General features: G+C 43.7%; 1 protein-coding gene across 1 annotated transcript in view; it reads right to left on the reverse strand.

Annotated features, from left to right (window-relative positions):
* The window catches only part of LOC131593134 (NUAK family SNF1-like kinase 1), a 45,058-nt gene extending 24,039 nt beyond the window's left edge, over positions 1 to 21,019 (reverse strand). Inside the window, exon 1 of the mRNA XM_058865391.1 lies at positions 20,651 to 21,019. Within this exon, the coding sequence (XP_058721374.1) occupies positions 20,651 to 20,956 (306 nt within the window). The 5' untranslated portion in view covers positions 20,957 to 21,019. The remainder of the gene's footprint in view (positions 1 to 20,650) is intronic.
* Positions 21,020 to 21,700: the final 681 nt, after the last annotated feature.

Raw genomic sequence — 21,700 nt, forward strand, 5'->3', positions numbered from 1 at the left:
CACTTTGTAAATATATGTTTGGATCAACATTCTAATATATTTTACACATCTTCACAAACAGCTGTGTTGCCTGGGAACATATTTTTTAACAAGACCAGAGAGCTTACAGTCTCACAAGCCATGCTGAAAATTAAGGCACCTTAATTTATAAAGGCTATTCCTAAAAGTTTACCTAAATTTCAAAGATGGTACTTAAGCTCTCCTGCAAGCATCATTTCCCAGTTGCAGGGGTAGAATTCAACAGCCCAGACAAAGTACTTGGGATTTTGTCAGTGACATCCAGGCTGCAACATCTCATCCCAGTATAAGGAAAGAATACATGCTGAACACATCTCCTGGGTTTTAACATTCAAGACTTTCTCTTCCCTCACTCAGCTCCTTCAGATCAGAGTGACCAGCATTTGGAAACAAGGAAAGACAATTGGCAGGTATGAAATATCTTTACTCCAGTGGTGCCAATGGAGCCAGGGCAGCTCTAAGAATCCATCTGGCCACGGTCAGCCCACCCCCTGCAATCCTGACAAACAGCAAGAGTGCTGCATGGGAGGCAGTGCCCCTTGGATGTTACCAGTACAAGCACTCACACGTAACAGAGGCTTACTCACATGCACTAACAAAATAGTATCACTGTCTATTTGCACAGCACATAAGCCATTTATTAGTTAAACCTTGATAAGCAATCGGTGAAACAGCACAATTTATCCACTTTCAGGAGATGAGGAAATCGAAACAGAAAGGCAACATGACTCCTAAAGGAAACAAGGACAGTAGCATCTCACAAACTGCTGCCTGCCTTTTCCTCCCTAACTGTGCAACACACCTCGGAAGTGCCTTATTCAACAAACCATCCGGTTATAATAGGATGGTTTCTGATACCTTTTCCCATGTCAAACTGCTATTTTTCTCCTCAAAAAGGGTGTCAGCAAAGTGAAGGGTTCAAAGGCATCTCAACAAATACTTTTTGCCCCATGCCATCTGCCTGGTGGCCTGCAAAATCCCCAAGTGGACAAGTTCAACACTTCAAAGGCTACCAGCCATGCACAGCCTTGCTGGTGACCTGGTCTGAAAGGCCAAACAGTGAGCGATCGATGTCAGGAGACCGTCACTGGCAGTGGCATCCCAGAGCAGGATTAGTGGAGCAGGACAGCAGTCATTCCAGCTCTTCCCTTCTAAGAAACAGATTTCTGCCAGTCAAGTCTTTCACCTGCACCGGTTTGCTTAGACCATGTCAGTAAGAATACTTGGGCTCAAGTCTACTGATGTGAAAAAACCAACACAAACAAGAAAGCAATCCAGTTGGGTTTTATTCAGTATTTCATGGAGACATTACAAATCATTATCACGTTCTAGGTATTTATTACGTTTCATTGTTTTCATGTCTCTGAGTAAAATAAGACCCCTAGCTGTATGTTATGGTATAGGACCATAAAACAAGCCTCTCTTCCAGGTATTCTAAAATATCAATGATGTAACTTCTTTCATGAAATTTATTTGTTTCAGAAATATATTCCAGAAAATACATTTTTAAAGAGTGCTTATGCTTTTAACACCAGACAGAGCTAGCTCCATTTTTCTAAACCCCACTTACAGGACCGCTGCATGATAAACCTGAATAACTTCAGCATAATAGGAAATAATGTCACTTGAGAAATCCCTTATGAAAGAACTTGTTTGTTCATTCTTAAGGTTCTTTTCTTTCTTTCTTTCTTGCCTGCTTTCTTGCCTTCTCTGAAAGCAGCGGCTTCACTGTTCGCAACATCAAAATTTATTAAGGGTCACAGCCTATGAATCAAGAGTACAGAAAAAGCAACATGCTTTTTTACATCAGCTACATTAACTACTCCAAATATTCCAGCTCAGTATCTGCAGAGAGAGTGCTGTTAGTCCCTTTGGTACTCTCAAAACACTGTACTTATACCTCTACCACACTTTCTCAATATATTTTACTGGGTTTAAGACTTAGATAATTTAATTATAGTATTTTTAGTGACATTACTAGTGGAGGAATTTGTATTTTTCCTAGCTTCTTGTCTTAATGAGAATTTCAGATAACTCCAAGACCTTGCACTCATGGAGAGTAATGTATCAGATTCCTAATAATGAAATCTAAAGCCTCTCACCCCAACAAAACAGGTTTAAGTTCACCCAAAGCCCCCATAGACACAATATCCCATCTGGCAAAACACTTTAGCACATGCCTAACTTCACACATGTGAGCAGTCCATTGACTTTCGTGGGACAGCTCACACATGCAAAGTTAAATACATGCATAAGCACCAAGGTCACAGCTCAAAACTAGGCCATGTGATGTTTCCCTCTGGGGATCATTACTGGCTGTATGCACCAAAACCATTTCCATTATCTTCTGCAACTCCGATGGCTGCATGGTCCCACACATCGGGTCAGAGGGAGAGAAGACCATCGGAGACAGGATGAAACTGCCTCCAGCTGCACTGCCAGTTCTGGTACCAGTCTCTGCTCAGAAGGAGGTAAAGAGAATACCCTCTCCAAAATCTATGGCACAGGCAGCGGTTGTGAGCTTCTAATATTGCCAGGCACTTCCAAGCTACTCTGCACAAGCACACACCCCCACCTTCACTGCTGCTCTGCCTTCCAGAAGCAGATAGGAAAGAGGGAGAACAGCTTTTGGCTTCCCATCCCTCCGTGAGTCAGCTTGCAGAGTGTGCTGGGCAGGAAGTGTAGAGAAATAAATTGCTTTCTTCAAGGCTGCAGTAAATTACTGGTTTCCATTTGCTGGAAAGAGGATTTATATTCACTCTCTGAACTGGTGTAGAGAGATTATAAAGTATTTTCCAACACACTTCATGCTTCTTTGCTTTTGTTTCATACAAATAACTGGACTTGAACTATAAATACTTCAAAAGTATGATGGTTGCAAAGGTTTCTGTACATTCAGTCCTGTCTGTGAGAGAAATGTCCTTCTTCCTTTTCAAGCCTCTTGGCTGCTTAGCAGAGCAAAACAGGTAGAATTTATTTTTACAGAGCCTTATCAAGACCACTGTGTACCAAAAAGCATTTCCAGGTCTAAACATCTGGCAATGGGCATGGCAGGCAGTAGGTGCCCATTTCCATATCAAATCTCCCTGTCTGCTGAGTCACTGCTGGCATCATCATTTATGGCTAAGCAAAAAAGTGCTCTATTTTCATCAAAGTGAAAATATGTTTCATTTGATTTCAGGAAGTTGGTTCATGTGTTTGTTTTAGTCAAATGAACCTAAGTTTGCCTCATTTCCAGCTGAGTTGTATGAATATAAATAAAGGTAGAACTAGCCACAGGGCAGAGTCACAGATTTTTACGTCGGTGAGTGCTGTAGCTGAGCCTGACTACTTAAAGGCCACAAACTACTGACCCTTCCCCAGCGATTTCTGCATGCAGTACATTCAGATCCATTGAAAACAATCTTCCACTCTCTATTATCTACCAAGGCTATTTTTAGGACCATAGTGAGATATGAACTGCTTTTTTCCACCGAGGGAGGCTGTGACTTTTAAGCTGGTTCCAGCACTTGTACATACCACCCATGCTCGAACAAATTCCAATGGGCTCTTGCAATACTATTGCAGAGAGTCAAAAAGCCAGCATGAGGACAGAGAGCGAAGTTCCCTGAGAAAAGGAAACCAGCTCGTTGCCACTGAGTGACGTGTCAGAAAAGACGCTTAAAGAAAATTATGAAAAATTCTTTTCTTTGGGTGAAGAGGGAGGGGAAGGTTAAATACACATAAACCTCTCCTTTCTGAAAGCTGTGGACTGAACCCATCCCCACCCAGCAATGGGAAGTGGGTGAGCCCAGCCAGTTTCACAGCTCTGCTTCCTTTCTTTGAGACTCTAAGGTGGGAAGTGCAATGTGCCAAGTGCCAATGGGGTGTGGAGGTAAAGAATAGGTTGATCAACCAGGGGAGGAAGAGAAAGGGAGAGCAGAGGATGTTTGGGGGTGGGGAGAGAAAAGGTACATTGTTCTTTCTCCAGCTCCACAGAGCCAAGTAAGAAAGAATAAAGTCTGGCACCACATAATGTTTTTTCCAGGCGAGTCTCTACCTATGGCTCTTGGCCCAGACATCACCAAACCAAGAGTAAAAGAAACAAAGCTACAAAATTATGTGGTCCCTGAGGTGGCTGCAATCAAATGATAAGGAGGGGGATGCTGATAATGAAGTTGCATTGAAATGGCACCTCAAGAGGTTGCACAAAGGAGAAAAAGGAAAGGCTGGGCTGAGTAACTGTCTAACTAGCCTCTGGACCTTCCAGGTGGGAAGAAGGAGCTATGGACAAATATTCCTATGGGAAAATGAAGCATCCAAAGGGTTCTGAAAAGGAATTCTCATGAGGACTTCTTTTTGTAAGCCTCGTACCACATGATTATACCTTTGCTGTGTCCATTTGCTGGAAAAAAGTAATCTTGAGATTCTAGCCCTGGGCCAGATGCAGTACTAAAGAGCATCATGCAAGGACATGTAATTCTAAGAACAAGCTTTTGCATGGTCATAGGAAACATTTCATGCAGACACTGAAAAGTTGACAAAAGGCCACTGTGAGTGTAAGCAAAATTAGTGCCTGGCGTTGTGCAATGTGCTAACACATCTCTGAGAGCTCTCCCTTTCAGAGAAAGAGTAAGGTTGACACAATGCCATTGTTTCAGAGATTGTTAGTTTTCACATCCTAAAAGCCAGATCATCTCCATGGTGATACTGCCTGGGAGACAAGCATTCAACAAAATCCTTATTAATTATTTATCAGCAGCCCAACTCTATTGTTTGATATTTGGCAAACTATGCAGTAATCGGGGGAGTTGCTCAAAGCAGTAATCGGTGCCATCTGCACCCAAGTGAGCCTTTGCTGATTTAAATCTCAGCTTCTGCTCACTACTTTGTTCCATCACATGTTTGTTCATGTCATGGATGTTACCAAGGACAAAACACTGTTATTGTTCTTGCAAGCCAGCAGCTGCACACATAAAGGGCAAGGATGCACGTGCCTCCATCCACCTCTCAGGTCCATGTGCTTGTATGAGGTAAAGGTATTTTTTACAGCTGCCTCACTCTGCATGGTAACAGCATAAGGCAAACATCAGCATCTCCCTGTTTTATTCCCCTCTTCACAATGTACCAGACAGATTATATTTCTAAAAACCAAAGCTGATGTCACTACTTGTAGAGAAACTCACTCTTGTGCCAAGGCACTAGAAGTCCCGAGTCACTGTGATAAAGGTTAAATCAAAATTCTATTTGCATAAGATGAGGCACAATGTGCCACTGTCTCTGGGAGAATGAAGGTATAATTACTTCAGGTTTAATTTTACTTTTTTGGTTCTGCTGGACATAGTTGCTGCTATCATATCATCAATAACGATTCACCAAGTGGAGAAGAGGAATTAACTATTCACAAACACTCTGCAAGGGGATTATATATTCTCTCTAGTTCCCCCTTTATTCACAGAGAAAGATGTTTATGGAATCAAGTTTTTATGAGCAGTAGAAGGTACCAGATGAACACATTTATACTGTACATATATAAAGTGGGTGCCAGGAGGAACATACAACACCCTCCACTTCTTTCCTCACCCCCGCATACGGTGCTTGTTATCAGGATTTGTGAGCACATTTCCTGAGTAACTACTGCCTTACTGGGAAATTTGCATCCTTTCATTGTCTGGTACCCACTACCCTCAGCTATGTATAAAAAGCCTGACATATTTACACCATGCATTCTCTGACAAATTTCCCTGGCAGACCTTTCCTCATTTAATGCTGAGAATCCTTGCCTCAAGTCACCTATGTCAGAAATATACTAAAAAACTTCTCCCTTCCCCAAAGTTTTTTACACCACATTACTGAACTCCTAAGCCATAGCACTATTCAGTTCGAGAAGAAACATCCTACAAATAACCAACATCTCTAGCAATAATGATGTGCTTCCCATAGCGATGCCTCAAGTTGCCCCTTTTCACCCCTCCCTACTGTCCCAATAGCATGCTACCACAAATCTGCATCCACTTCAATCCTCCCTGATCCACAGTAAAACAAATTTGCTGTGGTAGGAGCAGAGGTTGCAGAAGATTTGTTGAAAAGCAGATATCTGACAGGACCAGGTTTTTAAAGATACTTGCAGCTGTGTCCTGGCAGGACTGGAGCCCAAGGCAGGTCTGGCATCCTGGGAGAGGCCCTAGCATGTGCGGACTTCACCTTCCTGGAGAAAAGAGGGACTGATTACATTTTCTTCAATACACTTCTAAATGTAACCATCTCCTTTCCGAAGTCTAATAACTCACAAATGTCCCAGCCAACTACCTTCAAACTTTCAAGAAAAGTTCATGCTTTGGCACATAAGAAATTAGATCTGGAAAGAAACTGGGGTAGGGGATTTCCCCAAGGCAATGGATGTTCATAACTATAATTAAAAAAAGAGAAAAAATGCTTTACAGCCTCAACTATGGATCATTCTCCTTCATAGATGTTAACCAGCACTGAATGCCACATTCACTCAAAAGATGAAAACTGCATTTACAGTTAAGTTCTAGTGAAGTTGCCAAGCAGATGTTTATTTTTGGCTTCCACATTTACCAAAGCCAAATGCTACACTGAGTTGGGATTTCACAAAGTCTAATTGCTTTTCTTCCAGGTTACAATTTTGTTGGAACCAAAAAGGGAGAAAAAAAAAAAGGAGGGGGGGAAAAAGGCAGAAAAAAAAAGCTGACTTCACTTTTAAGCAGGAAAAAAACCTGGTAGCATCCGTTTCTACCATGTCTGTTTATATCATAGTTTAAATGAGGTTAGAATTGTGCAATCATTATTGATCAAATTCCAAACACACCATAGCTCCATCCAGCACATGTGCAAAAGAGGAAAAGTCACTGAAAGTGAATCCTGTGTCAGTCAGTCTTTTAACTTCTGCAAGCCTGTGCGCAGACTGTTTAGCACTAATTTAATTACTGGCAAGTCAGGATAAAGAGGAGTGAAAGAATTCACAAGCCCCAAGTTTACTGTTCTCAATGTTACATGGGTATTACAGATCCACTGTCCAAAAACTGGAAGATAAGATTTCACAGTAATTTTGGGGCTTGATCTCACAGCTACCACAGCTGCTGATGTAATGCAAAATGCTAACCTGAGGCAGCAGAGAGGGACTTTAATTCAATGTTGTTTTTTCATTGTGAATAAGCAGTGAACCACACTGAAGTAATCCTCCAAAGGAGGAGTGCACACTGTTCAAGGCATCAATTTGAGGATGAAACACAAAACCAAGATCTTGGCTATGTCGTTATAAAGAGCCCTTTATGACTTTCTTAAGAAGACAGGTATAAAGTCCTGGTGCCTGGATCTAGCTCCAGTTTGAAAATTACACAGTCTCCTGTAATTCCTCCTATAATTTAAATTGGAAATGGGGTTATTCACACCCTCTAAGCAACTGCTGCAAACTGTTACAATGTGCTGCTAAATAATGGTAACCTCAGCAGTTACCAGAGTCTCTAAAGTGATTTTACAGGTTTAGGCGAAAGGTACTACATCAGTGCAAGGCTGTAATTCACATTAAACAAGGAAGAGGGTTAGACATTGTTTGAACTCTTAGAATCATTTTCCCAAGAAGCCACCTCAAAGCACATTTTCATTTATTGGTACATTCTGCTTGAGAAAGCTGTGGATAAGTAAATGTAACTCGGATTATTCTCTTTTTCACTGAAGCTGCTGTGAGTTCAGAGAAACCTCAGAATCACTGAGAGCTTTGCACATCTTTACAGTGCCTCTTCCACGACAAATGTGAAGTCAGCTGGTATTGTGTGGATCTTTTGATTTTGCTCTCTGGTTCTGCAGTCCTTCAGAGAAAAAAACGGAAGTGTTGTTTCACCATGGGAATTACTATAGTACAAGGAAAAAACTTGGGAAGAGTCTTTTCAAGAAGAAATGTCTGTACTTTCATGCACCACAACACTCATTAAAATCCAACACCATACTGTTTGACCACCTCAAATTCCTAATTAACAGAACAGAATTTTTAAGTGTGGAGAGATTTTTAAAGTTGAATTTATAGATTTTAGCCTTTTGGATTAACATTGATGAGCAAGGATTCATTGTGCAAAAATGGTGGACCACAGAAATCATATGATGGAGGATGGACAGATGTGTTTAAACAGCACAGTTGGAAGGGTTAGTGATGCAGAACTATCAGAAGCACCTGTATCTAGTACACTTTCCTAAACTGATCTAAGGCGGATCAAAATATAAACACCACTTCCTGGTGGGAACCTAGCAAACCATAAACCCACATCCTATCTGGAAAAATACTCTTGGAAAACAAAAAGATTGGCAATCGTGTATCAAAGCCTCACCCAGATTATTTTGCTCCAGGGCTTACAGATCGCTTTGCAATATTAAATTTGGTTTTTATTAACACACTACTTCAGTATTACATTGTTCTGCCTGGACATTACCTATTTAATGATCCCTTCTGGGAAGGGACCATCTTGGAATTTATGACAGAATGTGGTGGAATTACTACAGCATGAGAAAAGGAGTTTGCTAAGATTTCTTCCCCATCCGTCTCTGATTTCTGAGAAATATTTATGCCCCTTGAAGGTAGAGGAACCTCCTGTTGTTCCCTTCTATTTACTGAAAGTAAATTACCAGGGCCACCCTAATGGCTCAGTGGAGAGAGTAACACAGGAACAGGAACACTCTTGTTCCCTGCAGCCAGTTGGGCTTGAAATGGATGTGAGAGGGTGACGAATGAATTACACTTTCCTACAATTAAATGACTGACGACACAGCAATTTTGCAGCCTTAAATGCATAATTCCAGCTTTCCTGCTAGAAGAGGAGTTCCCAACTGCAGGCAGTTCTAAGTAGTTCTGAGGAGACTTAACTTTGGAGGGGAAAAAAGCACAAAGCAATTATTTTTCAGGATGGAAAGCTTTTGCTTAAGAACTCCCCCAGATCCTGCGAGCTCCAGGACTGTTGCCCCCTTCTTCAACATGCACAAACACTTTTTTTGGCATGTGTTTTGGCTGGAGTCAATTGAACAAGCGCGAGTTAGAACTCATGTTTCTGAGATCCGCTTGCCAGAAGCTAAACTGTTAGGTAGTGTAACAACAGCAGCTCAGGCTTCCCACTTCACCCTGCCAGTGACCTTCGCACAGACTTGGACATAACCCCTTCCTCAGAGTGAGGAGCAATTCCCTCTCATGCTGCTCGGTCCAGAAACTCATCTCAGCAAGTACCACAAATCATGTCAGACCAAGCAGGACTATTAAAGCAGTGCTGCATAATGTGAATTGCTGTCCACAAGGGACCAGACCAAGAGACTGCCTAACCCACTTTGTTTAACTTTTTAGTTAAACAATCCTGAAAGGGGAAGCTGCATTGCTACTCTGGAAATTACAGCTTTAATCTCATTTGAACCACGCATTCCTCAGTTAAACTGCAGAAATAATTTAAGAACCAACTCCCAAATAAGACATTTTTCTACATTTCCTACATTTCCTGGAAATACAGTATTTCCGATGCTGTGAAGTAAAAGCAGACTTATTAATTTACCCAGGTTAAAGTCCTTCCAGTAGCCCCAATGAACTCTAACGTCAGGCTAATTACATGCATTTCACCAGTTTTGCATATTCACATAGCACAAAGCAACACCATACAACACGAGTGGAACACTGATCGTTTCCAACTCAACCCCACAAAACCATTCGCACATATTGCATTCATTGCTCACTCACACTGCACTGCCCATGGCAGGAATCCATAGTGCTTCCCGGAAAACAGAGCAAGCTTCACTTCCCTTCCTCAGGCATGCTTTAATACAGATCTGAGGTGCCAGCTTTTACTGGGTTATTTAAACAGCTTCTAGAGTTTTGCTGGGCAGATAAGAAAAATAACTTGGGTGTGCAGTAAAACAAAGATATAACTGTTTGTGCCAAACATTCAGTTTATGGCAATACTTCATAGGAATTATTCCCCATAACAACCAAACTGTCATATCCTACAACTACATCCCAGGCAACCTCCCAGCTGAACTCACTACGGCTGCTGTCTGATGTGCTCTACATACAAACACCCAGAACTAACCAGATGTTCTCTATGTAAAACATTTGGTTTGAAACACGCAGTGCTTCTTTCCAAAAATCCATTACATTTGTTTAATGGACTCGCACAGTTCAACTAAAATATCCTGGAGCAGACATTTGACTGCAACTCTACCCTACAAGCCCCATCCGCAAAAAGAAAAAAAGAGAAAAAAAGAAAGAAAAAGCAAATGAGAACGCTTTACATGATTTATGCTGTCTTTATGATCAGCCAGTTCATAAAATACAAGCTCTGCTCTACAGACAATAACACAAATCGCTTTCAAGTGTATTGTTTAGTCCTTGCCTGTGTTAAACGAGTATTTCAAATGAAACAAAGGACCGGACTCTACTCTTCAGCTTACAAGTGTTAACGCAACTGAGACCAGCATTTCACCCACGTATATCACAGGGGATGCAATATTTCTGTTTTATGCTCAGAGTGAGTGAGTAATGACATCCAATAATCATAACCAGTTACATTCACAGTTGCAGAGTTTTCCTTTCATCCAAGAAAGGCTTGAAGGAGGTTGAAGTACAGCATGAAATCCTTCTCCCTGATTAATTCCTTGTGAGCAACACATAACCCACAACGAGGCCTATCACAGGTTCCCTTAGACCACATTTACACAATAAAATTCCAGATAGAATGGGAGTTTTACTGAAACACTGGTAGAAAACTCTCGATCTCTACACACAAAAAACCCTGTAGTTGAAAAGGATGGTTGGTCTCTGGCCTGGCTGCAAACGCACTGCACAGTCCAGCTAAAGGCCCTCATTCCTGCCAGGCTGTGCTGACACAACGGCAACTGAGCTGTATCAAGTGGTGCCCAACAGTGATGAGCTGCCTCCAAGGCACAAGAGAGGGTGGGCTTTTGAAAAATTGGCACCATCCCTTCCAAGTGTGACTAAAGCCATGGAAGAGAACATTCATTTTAAGAGCAATTTTCCTGAGATGGTTATACCCACACAAGGAATGGCTCAGCACGGTGCTGGAGCTGTGGTCAACCTCTGCTCTTCCCGTGGCTCCACCACAGACTTTCTAGATGAACCTCACGGAAACCACTCTCCTCCTAGATGCCCAAAGCATGGCTGGAACAACTGGATGCTACAGAAGTTGAAGCTTAAACCCACAGATCACCATTTAATTATTTTGGCTCATTTTGGTACCCTGAAGAGAATAGAAACAAAGGAAGTAGCATGAAGGATGCCTTTCCTCATGTATAGTCCTGATTTAAAAGGTATCTTCCCAAGGGGGCAATGGGCGTCTCTCAGTTACATCCCTATACAAGTCAGCTAAGCCTGCATTGCTTCCAGCAGGTATTTACAGGAATTTTCCAGGTTCTAGGCCACATGGCATTAGAACATGCATCAAATGGAAAGGCTGCACTCTCCCCTCTTCTCCTCCCAAAGGCTATTTTATTTCCTCACACCAAAACAACAGCCTGCAGCTCTGCCTTGCTGAATCCGCTGCACCAGGTGTCTCCAGGCATCTCCAGACACCTTCGCTCCTCCTTCCCGAGCTGCACTCTGCTGGGGAAGCCATAATATTTGATTTGTGCAGAGTTGTAAAAATATGCAAGTAAGTGACAGCTCTGAACAAGTGCCTTGGAAGCTGTTTCTTCAACAAGCTTTGCTGTCTTCCCCTGTCAGACTTGTATGCGAAGGACTTAACCTTTTTGTGTCAACAACAAAGCACCGTTTAACAAAAAGGAACATTTAGTTACCACACAGCATCAAAGAGGTATTTCTACCCAACCCTCATTGCTATCTTTTGTGATTAAAAAAAATTATTCACACTCATATTTAAAATAACACTCGTACCTCAAATAAAGGGAGGTATCTTTCACCATCAGGCATTTAATAGAGATTAGAAATCTCAGAAGAGATCAAATGCCTTGTTGTGTACAGGAAACATGATATGAAGGCTTTCAGATCTCCATCAACAGCAGGACCCCAGTTTTTCTGATCTACTGAAGAATATCTAAATTTAGTCCCTGAACTTGGTATCTTGTCACAGGAACAATAAATTTATTTTTTTTCTTAAGCCTAATGTCCTTTAACTAGTGTCGTTATTCTGAGGCAGTGCTGCTCGAGGCCAAGCACGCTGACTCAGCTCCACGGCCCAGCCAGACATTAGGATAACTGCAAGTCCCTCAAGCCGCCAGACCTCCGAACAAAGACACTGCTCCAGCCTTAAGTCGTCCCACATGTGGCTGCTGCACCAGCGTAGCCGAGGGGCTCTGGGATCACCATAGGCCAACGTTCCCCTGAAAGGCGAGGCAACAGGGAAGCACAGCCTGCCAAGCACCAATGCTTCATCAGAGGCAGCCAGCCCCACGCAAGGTGCAGCAGATGCTCCCGCTCAGCAGGCTGGCAGCCCAGGGACCCAAGCAGCAAGGACGCCCAAGCATCAGGCTGAAGGTGTGGTGAGGTGAAGTGGGAAATACTGACAGTGAGAAGGGAAGACTGAGGAGGAATCCGGAAATTAACAGTTACGTCAGGAGCATGTTAAGCTCAGCAATCTCAGCTGCTGTCTTCTTAATATTTATAAAAAACAAGACCTGCATTTATTTTGTGATTTTCACATTCACCTACAACTGGCTGGGATGGTTTCATACAATCCCTTTTCCCACAGCTGCTCTGTGAATGGATTTTTTTTCAAGTGAAAGGAACGACCCATTAAAGTATTTTATTATCTCCTATGCTGGTAAGGATAGAGCCTAGAAAAGTCCATACTTGAGCAAGACCCAGGACTTCCATCACATCACGGACCAGTGGCAGCTTTAAGGACTGATGGCACATAAACCATCAGAGCTAAGCGAGTCCCATCCATCTTTGGACAGTTGAGGGACACAATGAGCTTATACCATGCAATAGTTTAACAGACTGAATTGAAGACTGGCCCATGGTCTCTAGCTCAAAATATAGAAATTACAGGGCTCAAATAAGAGTGCAAGAACCATGGGAGATCAAGGGATGGCTACAACCTTGCCCCCTCCACGCTTTGCAGCACACAGCAAAGGTTACAGGAGGGCCTCCACGTCTACTGAACATCTGGCATTTTTGGTGTGGGTCCAGGATGTTTAATGGGTATGGCCAGACACAGTACACACACAGAGCACCTCACCCAGCCTCCGAGTGTTCAAAGGTCTAGGATCCCCTAATTTATACAACGTACTATGCTGCCTGTGAAGACACGGTGATAAATATATTCTGTTCAAAAGCAGATACTTCTCAAATCATAACTTGCAGATGCTCAAAGTCTTTCATGTGGGTAAGACAAATGAGAGCCATAGAGACTGATTCTGTAGCCAGGGAGTACAGGAAGCAACAGCAGGAGAACACTATTGCAAGCCTGGATACACTTATGGCTTTAATGAATTGGTCATCAAATATAACAACACACATATGCAGTTTTTACCTTGCTTTGTAGTTTGCTCCCCGCCCTCCCCAGCTATTCCCCATATATCTAGCAAAGTGGAAATTATTTTGAGTTTAGTTTATTAAATGGACACACATGGTACTCACATCTGCTGGAAGATATTTGAGGGAAACACTGACAAATATCATTTATATATTTAGTTGGAGACCTTTTCATCTGAGACATTTCCTCTGACATATCAACTATCCTAAGTACATCGACCCATCAGTGCTAATGACAAGAGGTTTTTCTGTAAAATGTCTGGTGCACACCTGGGCAATTTAGGGACAAATCCTGACTTATGGAGGAGGAAAGAAGGAAATTCTTTTGTAGGTCAGAGATTCCCACACCAACGTGCCCATCACTGGTGGCGTGCAAACCATCAACACAGAACGCCTGAGCTGGACACTGGCTGCAGTCTCCAGCCTTATCCAGGCCAGGAGCTGTGAGCTCCCATCCCACTCCAAGCCTGGAGGCAAACCTGCACCTCTGGCTTGAGAGAATCATTGGACAATTTCTTGGCAGAAAACATTGTTTGGTCACACATTTTACAGAAAAACATAGAAGACAACAATAAGGAGAACAGTGTCCTGCTGAAAGGAGCAAAGTTGCACAGCAAGAGGAGGTGCTTTGACATCAGCATCCCAGCTCATGCAGATAGAGAGTATAGTAGCATGGTACAGGAGAGAGAGACCAGAACCAGGCAGATGCCTATGTTAAACCAAAGGTCATCAACCAGTTTCTGAATGCCTGGTATGCAGCTTTTGGAAACGTGTCCCATATGCCCTCCATTTGGATAACCATGGCTATACACATGTTCACCTGCTGGTGTTCAAGGCTGATATACCCAGAGCTGGTTTTCAACCCACACATTTGTCATTTTTCCTTGGCACTGTTGTGGCCACCGCATGCCTCCTCCCAATTCTTCACTCCAGCAGAGACTCTCTAGTTACTTATTTACCAGACAAAACACAGACTAACTACAATTAGAGTTCTGTAAAGAATAAACAATTGTTCACAAGAACTGCACATTCCACACGGTTTTATTCAACATGTATGACCCCGAACTACAATATATACAATAATTGTCTCCACATGGCAAATCCACATTGTGGTTCCTAAAAAAATAATAATAATTTTTAGAACATATGCCACTAAAAAATGCAGTACATTTTAGCAATATCTAATGAAAGACTTTGTACAAGCAATTTCCATTCTCTTGTGTTCTCTAGCACATGGTGCTGTGAAACCATTTGTAAAAACACTTAGGCATTTTATGGAGTTTTTAACTGAAAGCTGCATTAAAAACATTGGCTCAAATTCTGTTGTGAAATTTCACATGTAGAGGGAATCTTACTAGGTATGCATCAAGCCAAAATGTGTCCTGTTCATTAGTCTAACTTTCCCATATTAACCTTTCCAGAAGGGAATACACTGAGACACAGGGAAGTTAATTATCTGCCCAAAATTGTTTAATCCAATGCAGGAGAAAAAAAATAAGGCAACAGTCTCTTGGAAACTTTCAATTTCCTCAGCTGTAAGGAAGTGCAACATCATTGAAAGAATATAATTTGATTTTTACTCAAAGTTCAAAGAACATGCTGTTCTTTAATTTGGTAAAAGATTAGACAAACTAACATGTTCAGATGACCCCTTACTGGCTAGTCATTAATTCAGATTTTCTTACCACTGACCCATACTCCCTGGAATTAATCTGCTTCTCCAAGAGAAAGTCTCAGTGCAGAAAAGTGGTATTCTATTCTAGTGTCTTTCTCCTGAGGACCCTCATGCTGAAATTGGTTATTTCTGTCTGCACCCCTTAATGTTAAGGTCTTCCTTGGCATTTCAATTATCCAAGTGTTTGTATGAAGACTGCAGCAATTTGATGCAACCAGGTAGTAACTCCTATGGTAATAAGCCCACAATATTCACTGTGAATTACATTAGAATAATTCCAGTGGGTTTTTTTTTTTTCCCCATTTGCTGCTTTTTTTTCCTCTATTTTTAAACCACAATCTCAGAACACATCTAATAGTTAAAGGTGGAACGAATAACAAATTAACAGCAAAACTATTTTCAAGCCCATATACTCTTTCCAACTTCTCTTCATTCCAGATCTAGAATTTCCAGGCGTGCAGAGCATGACCTGAATTTCCCTAACATGCCTTCAGCACCATGAAAACACTGTCCAGATTTAGTCACATTACGAGTCCCTAAAGGAACTCGGTTTGAACATTTTAAATAAATAAATAAATACATACACACATACATACAAGCATAAGATTTAGGTGATATGTTTTGCAAGAATCCCTTTTGCCCTGAGGAGCCTCTGGTCCCATGTGAGTGTAGCGTGGCAGGAGAGGTGGCCACAGCAGCCACCACAGGCTGTGCAGATCCTGCTGGCAGCTGCCAGCTTGGAAGCAGGGAGCAAAGCCGCACGCCCGTGCGGGTCACCGCGCTGGCACGCGCAACAAAGTGGGAGGCAGCGGAGTACAAAAGGTCCAAGAATGGAGACCGAAGCTGGATGTCACACAGGGACAAAAGCTCAGGGTAAAGAGAGAGGCCAGGAGGCAGAACAGGCTGAGCTCTGCAGGAGGAGGGGTGTTGTCCACAGGACCCTGATGTTAGATACTCTGTATGTCTGGATGAATCAGGTGTTAGGCACTCAAAATTAGCTGAAACTTCTGCTGATTTTGGCTTTAACTGGCAAGGTTTTCCTTTCTCATGTATAAAATGGGGGAGCAATACAAGCTATTGTTACTATAATTGAAGTGTATTATCAGAGCTGTGGAAGCCACATTCACAAATCAGGAACCTGCTGAGCAAAGTACTGTACAAACACTTCACATCACAGCAGTGCTGTGTAGATACATACACCTGTGTCTGCCACAAAGGAAGACATCTAAGTAAGAGCAACGAAGAATGTCAAAAGAAATAAACAGTTCTGTGTTACATTTGGACATTGTCCTGCAGAAGATGCACAACGAGCAATCAACACCCAAGTCTTAACTGAAGAAGTTCCGGGGGAGAAAAAATGGAAATATATCGTTAAAGATAAAGGAATTTACATGCATTAGAGGGATACTGACATTTTCTGTGATATCAGCAGCACAGGTGAGAGAACTGGGACAAATGTTCCACTTGGTTTTCACTGCCCTCAGTGACCCACGAGCACACTTTTACCCTGTTATAAGGAACCCTTAAAAACCACACTGCCAATAAACATCTGGTTGTGTGGCCAACAAGGCCTTAATTAGTGACATGACAGAGCTGTTATTGTTGGTGTTCATGTTCTGGTTTTGTCATGGTATGGAGAGATACAATCAGCAAAGCAAAGGTCCTCCTTTCATGTAATCCGTTGCTGTTCCCGGTTTCAAAGACCCTGTGCAACCCTTCGAACTCATCAAGAAGCAGACCTGTTTCAAAGAAAAGATTTGCACTGCAGTAGTAAATAAAATTACTGGTTGCTTTAAAGTTTGAGGTTTTTTACACAATTTCGATTCAAAAACCACTTTCATTTGGCAACATCATTCTACCTGCACTTATTATGCAAAAGAGATAAATAACACACGGCAGACACCACACATAACATGCCTGTCCAAATATGCATCACATGCCTGTTCTTCATGTTGGGCTGCTGCTTGTCATCAATTCCCAAAATAATTAACTTTCTGGAGGAATGGGTGGAGGAGAATAGTGCTTCCTCCACCTGCTGGTGAGGAGGAAGAAAATACTTCATGGCTCAGGCAGAAAGAGGGAGATGAAGCTGGAGGGGAGGCAGGCTCCTGCAGCTATTCCCTTTGCCTCCCAAGTGCAGCCTAGGGAGAAAAAGGGAGACAAACTTCCTGGCTTTTGCAAACAGAAAATGCCTATCTGTAATCCAAATTTGCATTCTAATGAGTATTTACTCCAGTGGAATAATTTACTCAAAGACTCCAGCAGCATTTACCATCTTCGTGCACCATGCAAAGAATCAGCCAGAGGTGGTCAATACACACCTTAAGTAAGGCTGAAATAAGTGTAACTGTGGATTTCTTGGCAAACAAACATTGAATACATAACATGAACAAAAGTTCCATTCTCTGGTTTAACATGTGCAAGATGACAAGTGGAAAAAACACCCACAGAAACATCAACGTTGAGTGTTACTTCACAGGCTTGAGATATCATCTCTTCATCCTTACACTTGCTAACAGATGCCTTAATTTAAAATGTCGTAAGTTACAACTGTGCATACTGAGACAGCACTAATGAAGAAACCTTGCTGGCAAAATTAGGCACCTCATACATCATATACTGGGCAATATTTTAACTGCTCCATGCAGAATGCAAGACTGTCTGTAGTCACTGTGGTAACTGAGGCACAAATTCACCTAAGTTGTTTCCAGTAACAAACCAAATGTATCATACAATCTACCCCGGAGCTTTATGGCAGGAAACTTTATGATCACGTTCCACTGTGTTATAAGGAAAGACAATAAAGTTAAGAGGAATAACGATTTGAATAAACCCGTAACCTGCTTACACGTGCCAAATACTACTTTCATTCAAGTCAACAGAAATCCTGCTATTGATTTCCAATGGCACAGGATTAAAGCACATCTGTACTTCACGCTGAACTGTCTTCTCACCTTGGTTTTATTTTATTTACCGAAACCTGCCACTTTATTTCATTTCTGAGCTCTGTTTATACAGATGACGACAAATCCAAAGTTTGTGCTTCACATTAAAAGCCTGGCTAATCATGCAAACCTCTTTATTAAACGCCATACAGCTAAATAAATTCTTGACAGACAAGAGAAGTGGAGAGGCCAAACAGGAGAATTGCTTGAACAAGACTGACAAATGGGAATACAAGGTCCAGATTTGCAATCTGTTACCATACAGCTTCAAATACCTGCTTACCACTGAGTAAAGAAAGAGATGATCAGCTAAACTGATAGCAGAACAGGAAGCAAATAGCCTGGACAAGAGCACCCTTAGGACTCTCGCTGCCGGCTGCAATAGGATTGCAAAGAATTGGCATTGGATGTGGTGCAACAACAGATAGTGCTGGCCACATCCCCTGCTCTGTGCATCCCCTGCTGGACACAGCAGCATCTGGTCCAACCTGCTCATGGATGATGCAAACATTGCCACTAATAAGAACTGAGAAAAGGGAAGAGAAGGGAAAGAGAGGTGGTAAAAACAAAGAAAAACTGCCCCTCTCTGATGAGTCATCCCGTCAGTTCTTTTATCTCACCCATGGAAAGGAATCTCTGTTCACTGTAACAGCCAGACAAGGGAACTGTGAGAAAACAAGAAGCGTTTTCCATTCACTGAGATCTGGCTGGAATCCTGACAACTAGCTTTTATTCTGCAAGCAGACAAAGTGTGGATATTTTACATACACTCACAGATGTTACAGTTCAAATAGACACGTTACACCAGAACTCGCCTGCAGACTAGTTAATAATTACAAAGTGCCACACGCCAAGGCTTGCATTACTCCAGTAAAAAACTCACACCCTGGTAAGGACTTGTTCAGCTTCTACATGCCAGCTGATACAGTGAATGTTACATTTTTGTTACATTTAAGATTGCATAGGTAATCTGATTTTCACACTCTCCATTTCAAGATGGCATTTTCCATATAAATTCATTTCAGACTATAACATCAAAGTATCCTTTAGCTGTGCAGCTGAAGAGCTTAACAGTTAGCAAAATATGGAAAGACCTAGTGTGTTGTTGAGTTAGATGAGACACACATCTACTCTACATCCTTTTCTCTGTGAGGGTTCTTTCCAAAGCCAAATCTCATGGTACATTACTGTCACCTTTTTTTGTTAATTTCTCAACTCCTTGAAAATAGATGTTTTCAACTTACTTGCTCATTCACTACATTTTATAATGCAACTCAAAACTAATCTACTTTTAAAAGAAGAGTTAGCATATAATATAGCCCTGAAGCTTTTGTTAGACTGAAGTTGTAAAACAGCCAAGACAGCAAACTTTAAAAATCATGGACTTAGAGTGAGCATGTGCAGAGATGTCCATCTCTGGTTTCTCTTTAGTCAGCCTCCAAATGAGCTAATAAACTGAAAGCATATATGATATGACTCTACAACTTGGCTGGAACTCTCATTTTCACTGTCGACACAAAGATATTCAGTTGCAAAGTAAGTGTTCCTTATTAAAGTCATAGCATCTGAAATTTCATTTTCTGTTTTACAGATCCTTCTGCCTCTGGGTGCGTGTTGAGCTCCCCAGCAACCGAAAGGGAAAGATAAATGTAACGTCACCAAGGAAATGCCTTGCTTTCAGATGAAATCTAGTGAAAACTCAGTTAGTGTACTTCAGGACAAAGACCTCTGCAGAAAATCACCTATTTCTTTAACACAACGCCTGCCTCTCATTCGCCTGCCCTCTGTGGATAGTTACGTATTTCTGGGAAGGAAAAATGACAATAATTCTGACTAATGTGTACATTGCTTTAGTTGCATTTCTGCGCCCGGCTGGAGCGCTGCAGCAGTGAGGAAATGCTGAAGCTGAGTTATTGCTGGACAACCCCCGGACTGCTTGAAGTCTCCAGCCAGCCGGCACCGCTGAGCGGTGAAACGCATCGTAAAAACCAATTGGGTGGGTTGCAGTCCCTGCAATTTTTTTAGGTGTCAGCAAAGTTCAGGTCACAAAAGTATGACCGAATCACGGCATTTTTAACCAGAGAAGCAAACCTTCTGACAGTACTTTGTGAGCAGTGTTGGTTAGCCAGGGGATGTGACAGGTTTCTCCAAAACATGAATTTCCACTGGGGAAAAAAACTGTTCACAGTGGACCCGCATGTAAAAAAACACAGAAGAAAAACAATAAGCCACCCTGTTTTTCCAATAATAACACATCCCTTCAAAATGCGATACAACAGTACCTCCGCCACTCCTCCCAGACGAAAGTCTCTCTGCAGGGCTGCACTCTGAACAAAGCCCCGGACCGCCGGCACGGCTGGGATGCTGAGCGGGTCCCCGCCTTGCCACAACCCGCCTGCCCCGCACAGGACGGGGCTCCGGAGGGGATGCACCCAGCCGGCTCCGGTCCCAAACCGGCGCTGGAATCTGAGCGTACATATACCTGTATATATAAGAGAAAGGGGCAGAGAGAAGCCGCTCCGCCTGCCTTACCACTCTGCCAGAGAACCTCTCGATGGCCCGCTTCACTTTGCCATAGGTGCCTTTGCCCAAGGTCTCCTGCAGCTCGTAGCGATGCTTCAGATTGTGCTTGTGGTGATGCCGTTTCACCCCCTGCTGCTTCCTCGCCGCCGTTACCTCCGGGGACGGAGCCGCCCCGACCGGCTCCTCCATGGCCGCCGCCGCCGCCGCTGCCGCCTCGCCGCCGCCGCCGGGCGGGCCGGGCCCGCAGGAGGAGCAGCGGGGCTGCGCGGGGCTGGAGCTGCTGCTGCCGCGGGCGGCCGCCTCGGCGCCCTCCATGCCCGGCGGCGGCGGGCGCGGTGTGAGCGCCCCGCCGGCCTCGCCGCCTCTGCCTCGGCCCCGCGCCCGCGCCGGCACCACGGGGCGCGGCGGGCGGGGCGGGCCGGGGGGCGGTGGCGGCGGCCCCGCTCTCCGCCCCCTCCCCGCCGCCCGCCCCGGCGGCGGCACCGGCGAGGGACGGCCCCTCCGCCCGGGCCGCCCCGCCCCGAGAGCCGCGGGGCTGGCGGGGGCGGCAGCCGCAGGGATCGGTGCTGCGGACGCTCCTTTGTGCGCCGGGGAGAGCGGGGCTCTGGAAGGCGCCTCAGCGGGGCCGAGCCCCGCGCCGCCGCGGGCCCGGGCTGAGCCCCTGGGCCCCGCCGGGCCGGGCTGAGGCGAGGCGGAGCAGCGGCCCCGGCCCCGCGGGACTGGCGTGTGCACCTGCACGGACGGCGGGCACGGGCTCGAGCCGAGCCTGCACCAAATTTAGGTGTGGAAAGTTTTTCCAGAAAACGTCTAATTTTTCCCATTCACCAAGCGGGCGAGGGTTTCCTGTAGGGTTTCCATGTTGGTGGAGCTGGCAGAAAAACTCAGACACACCCAGGTGCCGCCTGTCCTTGGCATGGGCAGGCAGTATTTGTCTGCTCCACAAGGTTTTTGCTGGTGAGAAACCTTCCTGGGCCCAGTCTGCAGTGGTTGACTGCAAATTTGCGCCAAGAGCTGAGGAACACCTCGTCTCTGCTTTCGGGATCTTTGAAATAAAAAGAA

The sequence above is a fragment of the Poecile atricapillus genome, chromosome Z, assembly GCF_030490865.1.
Source record: "Poecile atricapillus isolate bPoeAtr1 chromosome Z, bPoeAtr1.hap1, whole genome shotgun sequence".
In the NCBI taxonomy this organism is placed as follows: Eukaryota; Metazoa; Chordata; class Aves; order Passeriformes; family Paridae; genus Poecile; species Poecile atricapillus.